A 17,329-nucleotide genomic window follows, 5' to 3' on the forward strand; every position below is an offset into this window, starting at 1 on the left:
TATTTGAATAGATAAATTTGTCTCCCGCATAAATACCTACATGTTTTGTTCCGTCTTTTGATAAATCAAGGTGCACATGAACCAATTGATAAACCGGACTTATATTCCTGAAGAACAGCCTAGTATTATCAATCACCTCACAATAATCTTAATTGTATGGTAGCGAAGCAAGATATTATGGAATCACAAACGATGAGACGAAGATGCTTGTGACTACTTTTAATCTTACCTATCGGAGATAAATCTCAAGCAAATCTTAGCAAAGATAATACTCAATCACGATAGTAGAAGTAAGATTAGAACGCGCAACTACAGAGAAAATAGTTGGATTTGGCTTCACAATCCCAATGAAGTCTTCAAGTCGTTAACGTACAGGGTTTCCTGAAAAAACTAAGGTTAAAGGAGAATCGAATCTAGTCGCAACTAGTATCATACAGGAGGTGTGGGGATTAGGTTTCCCGGTTGCTAGAGTTCTCCTTTATATAGTTTTTAAATCAGGGTTTGCAATCTAAGTTACCTTGGTAACAAAGCATTCAATATTCACCGTTAGATGAAAACCTGATTAGATTCAAGATAATATCTTTCAACCGTTATATCGAACTTAGCTTGTTATACACAAATGAAATGTACCTTCATTTAGGTTTAAGTAATCGTACTTAAACTAGTTAAAGAATTGTTCAATTGTTATATTCTCATAGAAGTATACAAGAACACAATTGAAGCAGAATGATTCACTCGAATCAATTCATGAACATTATAGCCACGGTTTGCAAAGAATGTATTCCTTATTATATAAATGTATTTGTTCATGTCACAACCGATTTTAAAACTTTAACCTCTCAAGTATGCAAACGGGTACGTATACTTAAGTAGACGGACCAAGTTTGGTTTTCCCCAGTATGTGAACGGGTACGCATACCTCCAAACCCAGCAGAATTTCCCGGACATGAACCTTACGCCAGTACGTGTACGGGTACGTGTACTTAGGTTCCCGGACTTCTCTAACCAACAGGTATGCATACGGGTATGCATACTATGGTTCCTGGACATGGATCACATATATGCAAGAGTGCATAACATGTTTATAATCCAATGTTGGTTAAGTGTTATAAACTCTATTTCAATCATTGAAACTTTCTTAGAGGATGACAATAACGGTTTTCACACTATTAGCATCGAAAAAATTCAAGCTATTGAAATAATCATAAAGAAACATTTCAAGTCTATACCAAATGATTGTGTCACACAAACCATGTGAGATGTTACTCGGCGATTTTCACATGATCATCTTTTGACTTTCGTCAAGAATATAAGATAAACTTGGTTGAAGCGAAAGCTTACCAACACATATTTCGAGAAATATGTAAGCGAGTAGAAATATGTGTTGGTTAACACATAAACTCAGCTCGAAATCTCAAATGTGCATAATCGAATACTATATAGTAATACGACTTATGTCTTAATATAGGAGATAAAGTAGAAATAGACTTTCCAAGTGATAGATGAGTTTTAGTCTCCACATACCTTTTATTGATGAAGTTCCACAAGCTCTCCTTGGTAGTTCTTCGTCTTCGAATGATGAACGTCGTGAAGTCTAATGCTCAACTACACAATCTATCCTAGTCCGAGACATCACTATAAGTAGACTAGAAATTAATACTTATAGTTTTGATCACTAACATTAACAAACAAGCTTGAGATAGCAACACTTGCGAGTTCGACCGAGCAGTGCTCTAACACCAACTAAACTTGTCAAGAATATGATGAACATAGCTAAAGCAAAAAGCTTCCAACACATATTTCTAGAAATAGATAAACGATATAAAGTCGGCTCAAAATATCAAATGTGTATAATGTAAAAGTCTATATAGCTATCTCATTAGAAGATAAAATAGAATACATTTCTAAGTGATAAATAAGTTTTAGTATCCACATACCTTATGTTGATGAAGTTCGTCCAAACTCCTCAGTAGATCTTCGTCTTCAATTGGTGAACGCCGTGAAGTCTAAAGCTCAACTACACATTCTATCCTAACCCGAGACATAGATATAAGTAGATTAGAAATCAAGTATATAGTTTTGATCAACTAAACTTGACAAACAAGCTTGATATAGCAACCCTTTCGAGTTCGACCGAGCAGTGCTCTAACAATTACGGTTATAAAGTGATTTTATAACTGGACTTGGCACTCTCTAATCACCGAGGACAAGTGAAGGATCAATCGGCAAGCTAACAATTATAAAGCATTGTTGCAGTTAAGATAACTGCCTACAGACAAATGGTTGTTCATAGGCTGTGCAAGTCAGTTTCACACGGAGGCACCACATTTCCGTAGAGAGTGAGTTTTAATCTTATTTAAATGATAGCGGGTGCGTTGAATTGTTGGGTATATATGTCGAAAAATATGCGAGAGTTAGTCGAGTAATCGGATTTGTTCGACTGTGAGGACGGGAGGCTGATGACGAACAGTTCTTGCCTAAACCAAGATGATGATCATCCAAATACTTCTCCAGTCACAAATGGAAGGTAGGGTTGGTCTAGGGAGGGAAGCCTAAATATATGAGATTATAATTTATCAGTTGCAGAAATGTGCAAACGAAGAGATTCTAAGATAGAGAGAAAGATTTCAGAGAACTTGTTTTTGTTCAGTGTTATGTTATTTAGAATAACCAATAGTAGGTTTACTTATAGTTCTGCAAAACCTTAATCTCTAGTCGGTGTGATTACGATAAAGAGAGAAAGGATCATCACCTTCTCCTAAATCTCAGAAATAGATCAGGATAGACAACCGGTCTCTATCATAATCTGACTCCTTATGATCGACTATTATCTTTCTTTGTGGGTAAGTTGATACCCACACGTTGTCTTATACCGCCAAACCAAAATCCTAAGTTTATCCCCCTCCCCATTTGTGACGTGACCAGCCTTTGTATGCGATGTGTTGCGTGACGTGCTTAGCATTCTTCTGAGCTGTCATAACTTTACATGTGCTTGCACGTGGAGTCCTTTTGGAGTCAGATGAAGAGCTCCAGAAGCCTTGTTATAGATGTGTGTATCATGTGGAGAGCACAATCTTGGCTGAGGGCTACGTGCACCGGGGCTTTCCTCATTCCAGTGTGAAGCTCCTTTTCCTAGTGTGATCATGTCTAGAATCTGATTTTTAGTGGTAGACTGGTAGATATCATAAAGACGTTGGAATTGTTTGTTAACTAACAATCAATCAGATGTAGTGTTTCCATTAATCTTTTACTTGAATTCCTGATTCTCGTAGCCAGATTTTTTTATAGGGCATACCCGTAAGTGCTGGAAGTGTTTTAGTAGTTTCAATAAAAAACTGTTCAGTCTGGGTTTGTGAATTAGCTGCATTCTGGACGGGGGTGAAATCTAGGATTCTAGATCTGTCTTTCTTTACTATTTCTAATTTTCTAGAAAAACTTTTTTCCGTTGGTTTGTTGTGCTACCTTTGCAGCTTGTTGGTTTAATAGTTTACGTAAGCTATTAGTAAGAGTGTTAATTACAGTTAATTTATATGAACAGGACCCTGATCTCGTGGTTGAAGCGATGTCTTCTGGCAGTTCCTCTCAGTCATCGAAGTCTTCATCCACATCATCGCAACCTGCTTCTGAACAAGTACGGGGTCGAAGCACAGGTAGACAAAATAAAGCTCTGGTTCTGTAATAGTAGGTTTATACCAAAAGAATAACACGTAGTTGCCGTGAATGTTTTTTCACATTATTATTCACAGCTTAACCTCTTATAGTGCTCAGTAATCTAATGAAGATGAATTCTGTGGTTTAGGGGCAAGTACTAGAACATCTGCCACATCTGGAACTTCCACTACACCAGCTGCTAATCCAAGTTCTCTGCGTTTGGATCGACCAACCATACAATTTGCCGCCAATGCTTGGGTAAAAAAAGATACTCATTCCTATAATTCTACCTACATTTTGTAGTTACTAGCTAGCAAGCTGGTTTGGAACTATAGTAATAACGTAGCTTTAATAGCCTTTATAGTATAAATTGTTGCTCATCCTTGTTTATATTCTTAGGTTTTGAATAAATAAAAATTATTCTTAGGTTTTGAAAAATACTGTAGTTGCCTTCCTGAAGTTCTGGAATTTTATAAATTGCCAAATTACCGTCATTAAACACTTCTATTTCCTGAGAAATTATGCTTCTACGTTTTAAGTGAATTCATACTGCTGGTAGTGGGCCTGCACTTTCTGGAAAAGAGAGTATTCCGATTTATGGCTAGATTATAGTCCTTATAATAACCATGTGTTACTTAACCTTTCCTTTCTGTGACACCTCACAACTAGGCTATAGAACACCTAGCTCCTTAAACTTAAGCCAATCTCAAGCTAACCTCAAGCACTGGAGTAAACCTTGATCTCATCTGAAACCAGGTTAGTGACATGTCACAACAAGACTATAGGACACCTAGCTACTCAAAACTTTATGCATTTGATCAAACCTTAATCTGATTTATAACTAATGCATCTTAACTTAAGCTAATCAAGGATTTACATAAACTGAACTTGTGTTGTGTAAATCATAAAATGCAAATACTGGAAACATGTGGCATCTGTAACTATGTTTCTGAGTCATGAAATTGAAGCCTTCTCCTTTTGACTTCAGAAAAATATTAATTTGCAAGAAGTAAAGTCGCAAATAGTTTTATCCTGCAAAATTCTCCAGAGTATTGGACAAACTCAACTTCACGATTTTGTTCAATATCTCGCTGCTTCTCAGAATATTTGTTTAACTGGGGCGAATCTCTACACCATATATTGTATTCTAGTTTTATTTGTGGTTGTGTTTAAATGTATTCTAGTCCTCTGGTAAGTAAGAAGTAAAAGTAAGTATCTGCTTACATTCTAGAAAGGGAATCGGTTGTGTAAACGAAGATTTCTCTGCCTTACCATTGTTTGAAACCATTATTTTTTACAATCTTCAGAATTGGATGTTGAATTTATCTATAGTTTATAAGAGAATTGTTTGAATCTAGCATACAATATCTGCCACTAACAAATTAGAAAGGCAATTATGAACTGATGTGATGACTGTTTTTGTTTGGATCCGTGTCTTTTCCCCCAGTATCTGTCCTTTTTAATTACTAACATCAGTTCAATATGCTTGATCTCCTACAGGTGTTTATCGTGGCAGTGCTTGCAATCATTCCTCTCACACCTAAAAATCTTTCAATTAGAGCATATCGACTGTCTTTTATGGGAACCACATGTTCCTCTTGTTTTCGTTGTACGTAGTCTACGGGGTAAACATCCTAACAGAAAATTTTAACATGTATACCAGTTTCAAGCTCTTCCTAATGTTAAATGTTGCCACTTAATGTCTTGTTTCAGAAACCTAGGGCATGGAATCTACAAGCTGTCCAACTGTGGTTGCAATCACTACTTGCAACCAAGGATTTCATCTACTTCATTTACTGCCTTACTTTTGTCACCTCCAACCTTAACATGAAATGTAAGTGTTCCCTCTTAGTATCATAAATGTTAACTTCTTTTTCTGAATTCACTTTGAATTCCTCGCTTTTACACCTGTTAAATGCAGTTGCTTTAATACCTGTGCTCTGCCGATCGCTTGAACATGTGGCGAAGTTCCTAAGGCGCAATTTCAGTCACTCTTACTTGTATAGGTAATTACTTGCAGGCCAAGACGAATTTCCATATGTCATGTGTTAGTTTTGGATCACACCAGTAGTACTGTCATATAGGCTGTAGTCATTTTATGAAAGTTGTTGATTTTTAGGCACTGGGAGTTGGGACCATCTTAGTAAAGTTGCAATTCATATCTTCGAGATCGTTTTAGTTTATATCTCCTAGATAGTTGCAATCTGTTTGATTAACGTCGATTCGAGCTTCTCACAACATAAAGTAGAATTAGAAGCAAATAAGTCAACTGCCTCGTCCTTTATTTTATTTTTGTTATTTTTATTTCATTTAATATTTACATTTCGTGGCGGCAAAACATGTGGTTTGTTCATCCTGGATCTTGGTGCTGGAGACTTTGTATCTGCCCCAATAGTCCTTCTACAGAGATAGATAGCCAGCGTCTCAATCCTTGCTTACTTTCTCCTTTTAATTTTTGTTTTAGGATTCTACATTGTCATAGTTTCATATTATGTGTCTGCGATATTGATAGCCAGATAGGCTTAGAAAGACTGGCTTTACTCAATGATGCGTCCCACTTGTCTGATAATGTGCAAACAAGAGTGCTTTTTCATGTCTAGTATTGAGTTGTTCAATAATTGCATCTCTAAACGTTAAACACTGTCTTCATCCTTGAGTTCTGAGTGGCGGACCTTTTGTTGCATGAGTAATGCTCGAATTATTGTTTTGATAGGTGATAATGTAATCAATCTACATCTATTACGTTGTTCACCTCAGTTTTTAGTCAAATCAGTTAATCTAAAGTAGATCAGAAATATTGTCTTTCACTTTCTTCAATCCTAACTAGAAGTGACAAAATTATCTTTGAAAGATACAAATGTGGCTAGTTGGTGGGTTATCTTACACCTTACTTTCTATATTCCTTTCTGTATCAACCTACTAAGCACGAATATTTTGTGTATTTCTTTCTGTATCAACTTACTAAGCATGAATATCTTGTATATTCCTTCCTGTCCCAACCTACTAAGCACAAATTGTTGTCATTTGTTTTTTCGATTGACCTTCAAGTTTTTTGTTTTTTTCTTCACGTCACCTATCTCCATATGCTTGTTTTGTCTTCTTTGGTTCCTTCTGGTGATAGTTTTTTCTGAGCAGGAAGTACTTGGATGAGGCTTGTCTCTGGGTGGAATCAAACACAACTACACTTGGTATACTGACATCTCATGCAGAGATCGGAGTTGGATTTCTTTTCATCGTTTCACTATTCTCGTGAGTTTCCTGATAATTTTGTCTTTCTTGTCTATTCAATCTCTTAAACATGAACCTAAATTTTGAAATTCTGTGGATTCAGGTGGCAACGCAACATTATACAGACCTTCATGTATTGGCAGGTTTGTTTCATTTCTTTTTGTGTTTGGTCAAATTGCTCCGTAGTTTGTTTGATCTCCTGTTTCTTAGTTTGCAATATAAAAATTTTAAAAAGGAGAAGAAAAAGTATCAAGATCAGCATGTGAGCGTTTAGGTACAATATTTCTTATTCTAGCCTGTATAACCACCACATGCGACATGCCTACGTGCACCGGGGCTTTCCTCATTCCAGTGTGAAGTGTTGGAAAACGATTAATAAAAAAATAATTTTTCAAAGTTTTAATAAAAAATTATAATTTATTGTTTTATTTTGTGAATGAAACTTTTTAGTCCCACATCGTGGAGTTTCCAATTTTTAGTAGTTTTAAGAAACTATATAAAGCTTTTAGTCCCACATCGGGGAGTTTTTCTTCTTAAGTTGTATTTGTCAATTATATAAAGAAATTCACTACTTTTGTAAAATCTATGGGAAAGGGGTTGCTCTATATTTTAGAGGGACCCCTAAGGGAAAATATTTTATAGCGGTTTTTAAGCATTCGCGATTTTCCTTAACGGTTTTTTCGGAGTTGCCAAGCTCAAGTTGAGCATCTACTACATATGCTAGTAGTAGGTGTATTAGGGTGTTTTATCCTGGAGATATCCGTCCTGTGAGGGCTATAGCATCACTCTTGAGTGTAGCCGGGCGCTAATGTCTTAAGGACAGCGTGTTGAACACGTGACTCACTCTATTTTCCAAAGTTTTGCCTTGTTGCTGTTGCGGAGATACGGGGAGCTTGTTCGTTTTCGTCAAAGCAATCACTTCCATTATAAAGGAGCTAAGTATCAATAACTTTTGCTTATTTGATTTTTCTTTGTTTTTGATTATTGCACCCAACAATCTTAAGACATTATCATTTGTAATAATCGAAAACGATTGATTGGTTTGTGAATCATGGATGTTAATTGTGGAGTGAAAAAACAAAAACGAATTTCTGGTCAGCTGTAGAGTTTCAATTTTATCTTTTAATCTAGAAGGAATTTCGATGAACCCTTTTGACACAACGTAGTAGACATCCTGATAGTTACCCGCGTAAAATTTCAGAATTTTTGGAGTTGTAAAAGTATTTTTTGATATTTTACAAAACAGAAAAACGTTTCTGAAAAATTCTGACGAGCAGAAAATTGTTGTTAACTAAATTAATTTTTGTGGGGTAACCATGAGTTTTTTGAAACGCTGATTCAAACGAAGTTTGTATATATAGATGTTATCTTCAAAACTCATATTTTACTTTCTGATTTGGAATTGTGATTTGTGAATAAAGGTGTCATCTCCGAGGGACATGGCTAATAGCCGCATGTGGTTGGAAACAAATCTTCCAAAGATGGCAAAGGTGAGAACATCGAACGCAACTCTAAGCATGGTCTTCATGATAAAGGTATATTTCGTAAACCTGAATCCGGAATTACTTTAGTTAAGGGTGAGTGTTATGTTTGTAAAATTCTGGCCACGCGGCAGTAAATTGTAGACAACATAAAAACCTTAATAAGTAGAAAGTTAATGCTAATTTAGTTGAAACAAACTAGAACGAGTTTGGTGGCATGATGTCGGAAGTTATTTTAATAACCAATGTGAGAGACCAGTAGGTGGACTCTGGAGCCACCAAGAATGTTTGTTGAAACAGAGACCTGTTCACCTCCTATCATAGGATAGGGGATGTCGAGAAACTCTTATTGAGTAACTCATATGCAATAGAGGTTGCATAAAAGGAAAAGGTCGAGCAGAAGCTCATATCTGTAATATTCTCACATTGAATGAAGTTTTCATGTTCCGAGCATATGCGAAAATCTTGTATCTTGTTCTGTTGTAGATGGAAAAATATTTAAGATCTTAATTGAATCTGGAAAACTTGTTGTAACTAGGCAGTGATTTTTTAAGCAAGAGTTATAGGACTTTGGGTCTATATAAGCTTAACGGAAAAACTGATGATGTGAACGTAGTTGATTCTTGTGATATCTTTGTGTGATTGATTGTTTTACGTGGTAGACTTGGAACCGTAAACTTATAAGTCAATGCTTAACTGGCTAGCATAGGCTTCGTACCCAAATTTAGTTTGGATTTTGAACACAAAAGTGAAATCTGTGAAGAATCAAAATATGCTATAAAATCTTTTAGCACAAATGTTCAGAGTAATTCTAAGCCTTTAGAATTAATTCAGTTAGGCCTAGTTGACATGAGTTCAACCCAAAACCACTGTGGTAAAAGATGGTTATAACTTCCGTAGATGATTGTACGAGGTACTATCTTGTATACTTGCTTAGGATAAGGATGACGCCTTAGAAGCCTTAAGATGTATAAACTTGAAGTTGGAAACCAATTAGAAGCCTTGAACATAACAACCGTATCCTTAAGGAGATGATAATTTCCATGTTGATTAGTTCAGGATTACCTGCGGCCTTGTGGGGGGAGGCAGTCCTCTTAACTAGTATATCCTGAATAAAGTACCCTTTTAAGAATCAGATGAAACTCCATATGGTTTATGGAACGGTAGATGACCTTCTTATGAATGTGTCAAAGTGTGGGGGCGTTTGACTAAGATTGTAATTCCTCTTCCTAAAAGAACTAGATTGAAACCAAAAATGTTGATTGTGTTTTCGTATAGGGTATATTGAGTATACTTCTACAAATAGATTTTTGGTTGTGTGTTCTGATTTTTTCTGACATTGGTGTGAATATTATTACGGAATCTAGGGATGCTGAGTTCTTTGAACATGTTTATTCTAAACCTGTACCTCATTAGAGATGTGTTGTTGATCCCCTAGATTTATCTTCAAATAGTCAGAACTTATTTTAAAGGAAGATGAAGTTGATGTTGAGCCTAAGAGAAGTAAAATAATTAGACTTGAGACTTCTTATGAAACCGACTTCATAACATGCCTAGCTTAGTCTGAGCCACAGACTTGTAAAGAAGCCTTAATATCTACTGAAACCCCATTCTGGTAAGAAGCTTCATTTAGTGAAATGGACTCAGTCCGTTGGAACCAGACTTGGGAGCTTGCTAGTTTACCTCCAGGTTGTAAGACCATGGGATGTAAATGAGTCTTTAAGAGGAAACGATAGGTAGATGAAACTGTGGAAAAATATTAAGCTAAGTTGGTAGCTAAAGGCTATAAACTAAAAGAAGGTGTAGATTTCCTTGATTCTAATTCAATTGTGACGGAAATTACTTCCGTTGAGATACTAATTGTTATTGCTGCCATAAAGAACGTAGAGATACATCAGATGGATGTTAAGACAGCTTTTTCTAAAACCGTGAATTAGGTAAAGAAATTTACATAGATCAACCTGAAGACTTTGTAGTGAAAGGTTGTGAATACAAAGTTTGTAATTTGAAAAATCTTTGTATGGTTTTCAAATAAGCACGTAAACAGTGACATGGAAAATTTAATCATGTGATAATGGATAGTGGATTTAAATTAATGAATCTGACAAGTATGTCTACAAGTAACTTGTTAAGGATGTCTGTGTAATTGTATGCTTGTATGTTGATGATATGCTTGATACAAACATAGATGTGATCAATTCCACTAAAAACATGCACTGAATGAGAACATTGACTTGAAAGACTTGGGCCCTTTTGATGTAATCTTAGGGATGAGGATTAGAAGATAATCAAACATTTATAAGTCTTAGTCGTTCTCATTATGTTGAGTTGTGCTTAAGAGATACAATCAGTCTGATTGTAAACCTGCTTGTACTTCGTACGATTATTCTTGTAGTCTCAAGAAAAATAAGGGTAGTGGAGTATCTTAACTTGAATACTCAAAAGTTATAGGATGTCTGATGAATTTAATGAACTGTAAGAGTCCAGACATTGCCTATATTGTGAGTAAGTTAAGTGGATATAATTGTAGTCCAGAGCAAGAGAATTCAGATGCACTGAGTAGAGTATTATGGTACCTAAAATACTCTTTTGATTTATGAAAGGTATCTTGTTGTCCTTGGGACTTTATGATGCAAACTGGATAGTTGACTCAGAGGAGTCTAAGTCTACGAGTGGATATGGTTTCACTCTAACATGTGGGTTTGTTGTTGGAAGATTTCCAAACAAACATATCGCTCAATTCATTATGGAATCTGAGAGTATTGCGTTAGATAAAGCATGAGAGGGGGCCGAGTGCCTAAGATGATTTTTAGAAGACATTCCTCTTTGGCATAGGCCTGTGCCAGCTATATCTATACATTGTGTTAGCCAAGCTATAATAGTTAAAGCTAAGAAATAACTAATCTCAATCGGCGTTATTTCCATTGATTGGATAAAGTCCAAGGAGAATATCGCGCAATCTTTGACGAAAGGTTTGTACAAAGAGATAGTTAAAAATGCATCGAGGGGGTTGGGGCTTAAGCTCATATATTAAACTTGCCATGAAGGATACTCAACCTTGCTGACTGGAGATCCCATGATCAAGGTTTCGAATGAGACAACTAATTTGTGGTGGGTAAAGGTAAACACTATCAGAGATTTTCATTCTCTGTCCCTTCCCTATGGTGTAGACGTGATAGTGTGACTGCATGTGGAGGATGACTTTTTAATAAGTCTTAATGAGTTCTATAGTTTCAATTTAAGATTGAAGTGGGGTGTAGCAGTAACACTCTTTATGGAAACTCACCTATCTGAATGAGGAAGTGGGTCGCTTCCTGTGAGAATATGAGCTGATTCTCTAGAGCATTCTGAGAAACAGGATACGTCCAGGGCCAAAACGGACAAAACGGCACGAGCTTGGCAGCAATCTTGGAGATATCACCCGTGGTTGTTATCACGAATTACATCAAATGCTAGCAGTTCAAGACATAGTTCACTGTCTCTAGCAAGTAATTCTGGTAATATCTCACTAAGCAAAGGTTCAAGACCTCATGGACACCTCTGCCTAAAATGGTATTTCCTGCGTTTTTTATGTGATTTTCATTTTGATGGTTTTTGGTATTACTGGAACTTAGGACCTAAAGGTCACTAAGGGTTCACTAGTTCATGCTTTTTCACTTTGGTGAAAGATACCTATAGTCTCACCATGTGAGAATTAAATGAAAGCTCTCAATACTATTATGATTTATGCAATCCATAGTATGACCCTGGGGTCAACACACTTTTGTGTGAGGGAGAGGACGTAGAAATGACTAGTATGATTTCAACACTTGCACGATCAGTCTGTTTGGATCGTGAGGTTGGGATGTTATTTACCAAGATCTATCTGTGTTTTCATGTTTTATTGAGTTTTCATTCATGTGGGGGATTGTTGGAAAACGATTAAAAAAAATAATTTTTTAAAGTTTTAATAAAAAATTATAATTTATTGTTTTATTTTGTGAATGAAACTTTTTAGTCCCACATCGTGGAGTTTCCAATTTTTAGTAGTTTTAAGAAACTATATAAAGCTTTTAGTCCCACATCGGGGAGTTTTTCTTCTTAAGTTGTATTTGTCAATTATATAAAGAAATTCACTACTTTTGTAAAATCTATGGGAAAGGGGTTGCTCTATATTTTAGAGGGACCCCTAAGGGAAAATATTTTATAGCGGTTTTTAAGCATTCGCGATTTTCCTTAACGGTTTTTTCGGAGTTGTCAAGCTCAAGTTGAGCATCTACTACATATGCTAGTAGTAGGTGTATTAGGGTGTTTTATCCTGGAGATATCCGTCCTGTGAGGGCTATAGCATCACTCTTGAGTGTAGCCGGGCGCTAATGTCTTAAGGACAGCGTGTTGAACACGTGACTCACTCTATTTTCCAAAGTTTTGCCTTGTTGCTGTTGCGGAGATACGGGGAGCTTGTTCGTTTCGTCAAAGCAATCACTTCCATTATAAAGGAGCTAAGTATCAATAACTTTTGCTTATTTGATTTTTCTTTGTTTTTGATTATTGCACCCAACATGAATCTCCTTTCCCTAGTGTGATCATGTCTAGAATCTGATTTTTAGTAGTAGACTGGTAGATATCAGAAAGAAGTTGGAATTGTCTGTTAACTAGAATCAGCAGTAGCGTTTCCATTAAGCTTTTCTTATCCGCCCTGAGTAACTTGTTTTCCACCTTTCGCTTCAGTAGTTTTTGTACTCTAATACGTTAAGTAGTTTCACTAACAACAAGCCTCTTTTCCTACTTGAAAAACACCCATGCAGGTATTGAAGTTCATGTACCGTGCACCTGTAACCTCTGGGTATCATCAAAGTGCATGGGCTAAGATCGGTCGGACTATTAATCCTCTGGTCAATCGCTACGTCCCATTCTTGAACACTCCATCTCTGCTGCTCAGAGATGGTGTGGTTGAGGTAATAGAGCTCAAAATCCTTAGAGTTATGAGTTTTTCTCACCATTGTTACAAATAAATAAATATAAGGTTTTCTGGTTGTTTGGTTTTCAGGTTGTATGATCGTTCGATATTTGATACCACCATATAAGATTTCAAAAGTTGCATTAGAAATGATCAAGAATGAGGATATTACATACTTTTACAGTGACACATAATACAAAGGAGAAAAGAAGATAGATTATATTATAGATGGCAGGATAGGAAAATACAAAGGAACGAAGAAAAGAGGTTTCGTTAGAGATAACAGATAAGACATCACTAACATTCTTACATGACAGCTATACAATCAATACTAGCCACACAATATAGGCTACATGTTAGGTAATGACTGGACAACAATAACATTGAGCTTGACTGAAACTCTAGACACATCTGATGTGTCTAACAAATAAGATATCCTTTATTCTATTCTGATGTGATGTTTAATTTGAATTACAACATTTTTTCGGTTCGGTAATTCAGAAGATTTTCCTTTTTTATCTACTATTAGGGTTGTCCATGATTTGATTTTAAATCCAGACAGTACCTGGGTCCAAACCGACAAAAAACCCAGGTAAACAGAAATCGGAAAATCCAAAAATCGAGAAACCCAAAAACCGAAAAATCCATTCTAGGTCGTTGGTTTTGGTTCGACGTTACAAAAGAACCAAAAACCCAAAAAGACCAACCAAACATAAAAATCCAAGAACTAGTACCAAAAAAACCAAGAAGGTAAATAAAAACCATATACTCATAAATAAAGAAAGTCTAATTAAAAATTAAAGTTAATATTTAATCATACTCCCTCCTACGAAGCTATATAGACGGAGAAACCAAATCTCTTAGATTAAGAGAAACTATATAGATTTTATAAATAATCATCCTCTTTCTTGTTTTACACGTTACTTTTGCTTAAACTAGAAGTATTAAACTGACTTTATTTATAAATAGGGGCTCATTTGAAAAAAGTCCTCAAAGAAGTAGAACTATGCATATATAGATGAACAACCAAAACTAGTTCTCTGCCTATATAACTTGGACGGAGGGAGTATAACAAGAAGAATCCGTTGACAATATATTATTTTTATTGGTTACATGGTTTGCTTTAGTTGTTCTTTTTAATAGGGTTTTTTTGTTTATTAGTTCCTCTGTTTCTGGAAATGAAGTACTATCACTTTTCATTTAAGCCTAAAAGTAGGTGAAATTGAAAAAATGATACTAACTCTTTTCCAAAAAAGGGGGGAGTATAATAAATTGAGCTTCATAATTAAATTTTGAATTCTACTTAAAAATTAATGCTATAATAGAAATCGAAAAAAAAAACGAAAAAAGCAACCGACGGGACGATTTTGGTTTTGGTTTCTAATATTAGAAACCGGGTATCATTTGATTTTTGTTTTCTATAAGAGCAAGTACTATGGGACAGACTCTAAAACAGTTTATTCCTTTCAAAACGAAAAAAAGTCTAGCTGAAGGAATGTAAAATCAACCATGAAATAGAGGGATAATGAACAATACAACAAACTGTTTCCCCCTTTTTTTTCTAAAAAAAACAATTTTGATATCCTAAAGGAAAATTTATTTGTCTTTAGTTTTTCTTTTTAGTTTCATAAGGCAGACTGTTTGCCTTGTGTTTTTTTTTTTCATTTTAGTTTCAGAAGACATGCTATTTGCCGTTTTTCTTATTTTAGTTACATAAGGCAAATTATTTGAGGGTTTTTTTTTTTCATTTTAGTTTCATTAGGCAAACTGTTTGTTGTGTAATGAAGATTACTCACTCCTTTAAACAGACCTCATATTTTTCCTGATGGGTAGAATGGGAGGAAATCAATGGTTGATATAGGCGCCACATAGTGGTGTAAGATTGTGATCTATAAACCCGGTGTCCCCATAGCACTGTCGGCTAGAATAAATGAGATAAACCTCATGAGAAGCCAAGTATTCAAAGTAACTAAACAAATTAAGTTGTTAAGTTGCCGCTAGTTTTAGCATGAACCAAGTCTCCATGAATAGAAACTAAAAGGACTTTTTACAAAAATAGGCCTGTTTTTTTGATGCTTTTCAAATCTAGGCCACTTTTTTTATTTATTGCTAGACTAGGCAAGTTTTGACCCAAAGTGATGGATGGAAAGTTAGCACCGTTAGGTGTAACTAAAAAGACCTAAAAGTCATTTGTATCACTGATTTAATGTTATATCATTGATTTAACTCAGTTCCTCCTTTGAAGTCCTTTGAATCGATGATTTGAGTCCGTGTCACTGATTTAAATCGGGGAACGGTTTCAGTTCAACCCATGTATGTACTGTAATCACGACCATTTCCCTGTCATCATTCTCAGAAGCAAAGAGAACCCATCATTCTCAGTTCAACTCATCTATGTGTGTATATAATCCATCAAAAGCAGTATCTAATTGACGGCAAAGCTATCTCAGTTTAGGCTGAAACAAGAGTTGTGCGGTTCATGCATTTTAACAAGCACCTCGTGTGCGTTTTGCTGCTGCTTCAGAGATAAACTCCCTCTTGATTTCTAAGACCATATTATATCTCTTTCCCTGCAATATGATTCAATTCCACCAATACCTCCCATTTCCAATCATTCGAACCTATAAAATACACATTAATCTCTTCACCATTTGTTCTCCCAGCTACACCTAGCAACATCACTGCTAACACCTGCTCCCTGCAATTCCATCTCAGACTCATAGCACCATTTGTTCTCCCAGCTACACCTAGCAACACCACCTGCTACTACTTGTACATTGCAGCACTTCAACTGCTTCAGTTCTTTCGACCATCCCAGCACGATAATCTCTGTCTTCCTACTCAATTCAATAACACAAGACAACTATTCTCCACAGACTTTCCTGTAACAACAAAAGCCAATTCTTGCTTGTTCCATTTTCTTAGATCTGACATTCTCTGACGCAACACACAAACCCATTTACCACCAGTTGTGACTTCTCTGCAGCACAACTCCAACATCAACCAGCCTTTTAATATCAATTCCTGCAGCTGCAATATACCTGCAATTTTAGCTGAAATCAGTGATGCACACAGCAGCAACTCCTGCAGCACTGCATCAACAACTCCACCTGCTCATCCCTTCAGCCATCAAACTTACCCACCAATTCACTATAAACTGCACTCATTCAATTAACACAGTACCTCAACCACTCTGCAGTTCCACAAGTGCCTCCAGCTCCTCTGCAACAACCATTCTCTCTCTCAAATTGCAATACTGCACAACCTCTGCAAATTCCATTCTTTCCAAATCTGGTTGCAATCTTCTTGAGTCGTCTCTTCGACCCCAAAAGCTTCCAAATGCAAACTCTCCTTGCTGAGAGAATTCAGTTAAAGCCTTCTCAACTTCCTGCATAACCCATCCACAGTCATTGTAACTGTTTGAAGCAATTCTGGGAATTCTATCCTTTTCATCGGAAAATCGATCGTTTTCAATCACCATAATCTTCTTCTCATTCTTCTTCTTATTTTTTTTCTTGCGTAATCTCTTACGAACAAGCCTTTTAGACTTCTTAACCAGTTTCTTAGGTAGTCTAAGCAAGACGAAAACGATAAACTGTAAAATCAAACAAGGACAACAAAAACAAATGACAATCCCGTCGGCAGCCAACAAATTCAAATCTTCCATGAAAGAAGCGTTTGTTTGTTTTTTTTTCCAAAGAATCAATGGAAGAGAGAAATGGTGATGTCGAAAATGGAAGAAGAATAATGGGAAGCAATTCGTTGTTTAAGGAATAATATTCTTTCTCTTCTTGAGAGGATTTAGTAAGGGTGAAGCAACAAGGAATATGTTGTCGAAAGAGTAATGAAATGATGTGACTTGGATGGATTGGGTTACTTAATGCTGAAAACTGGTTTAACTTCTGATTGTAGTCATCAAAAATGTGTCAAGACTCAAGAGGCGCTATTTCTAACACCAAAGAATATCAGAATGCTAATGCAAATGGAGCCTGGAGGATCTCAAGGGGATGAAAATTCTGAAGGAAGAAGT

The 17,329-nt window shown here is 36.0% G+C and overlaps 1 protein-coding gene and 1 pseudogene across 1 annotated transcript; one reads left to right on the plus strand and one right to left on the minus strand.

The window, feature by feature from the left end:
• Window positions 1-2,459: 2,459 nt before the first annotated feature.
• LOC113306016 lies at window positions 2,460-13,687 on the plus strand (annotated as a pseudogene).
• Window positions 13,688-15,707: 2,020 nt separating this feature from the next.
• LOC113306017 lies at window positions 15,708-16,966 on the minus strand. The gene has a single exon (XM_026555006.1). It carries the CDS (start codon window positions 16,964-16,966, stop codon window positions 16,484-16,486), a length of 483 nt encoding a protein of 160 aa, XP_026410791.1. The 3' UTR covers window positions 15,708-16,483.
• Between the last annotated feature and the right edge of the window lie 363 nt (window positions 16,967-17,329).

This window comes from Papaver somniferum, chromosome 8, assembly GCF_003573695.1.
Source record: "Papaver somniferum cultivar HN1 chromosome 8, ASM357369v1, whole genome shotgun sequence".
In the NCBI taxonomy this organism is placed as follows: Eukaryota; Viridiplantae; Streptophyta; class Magnoliopsida; order Ranunculales; family Papaveraceae; genus Papaver; species Papaver somniferum.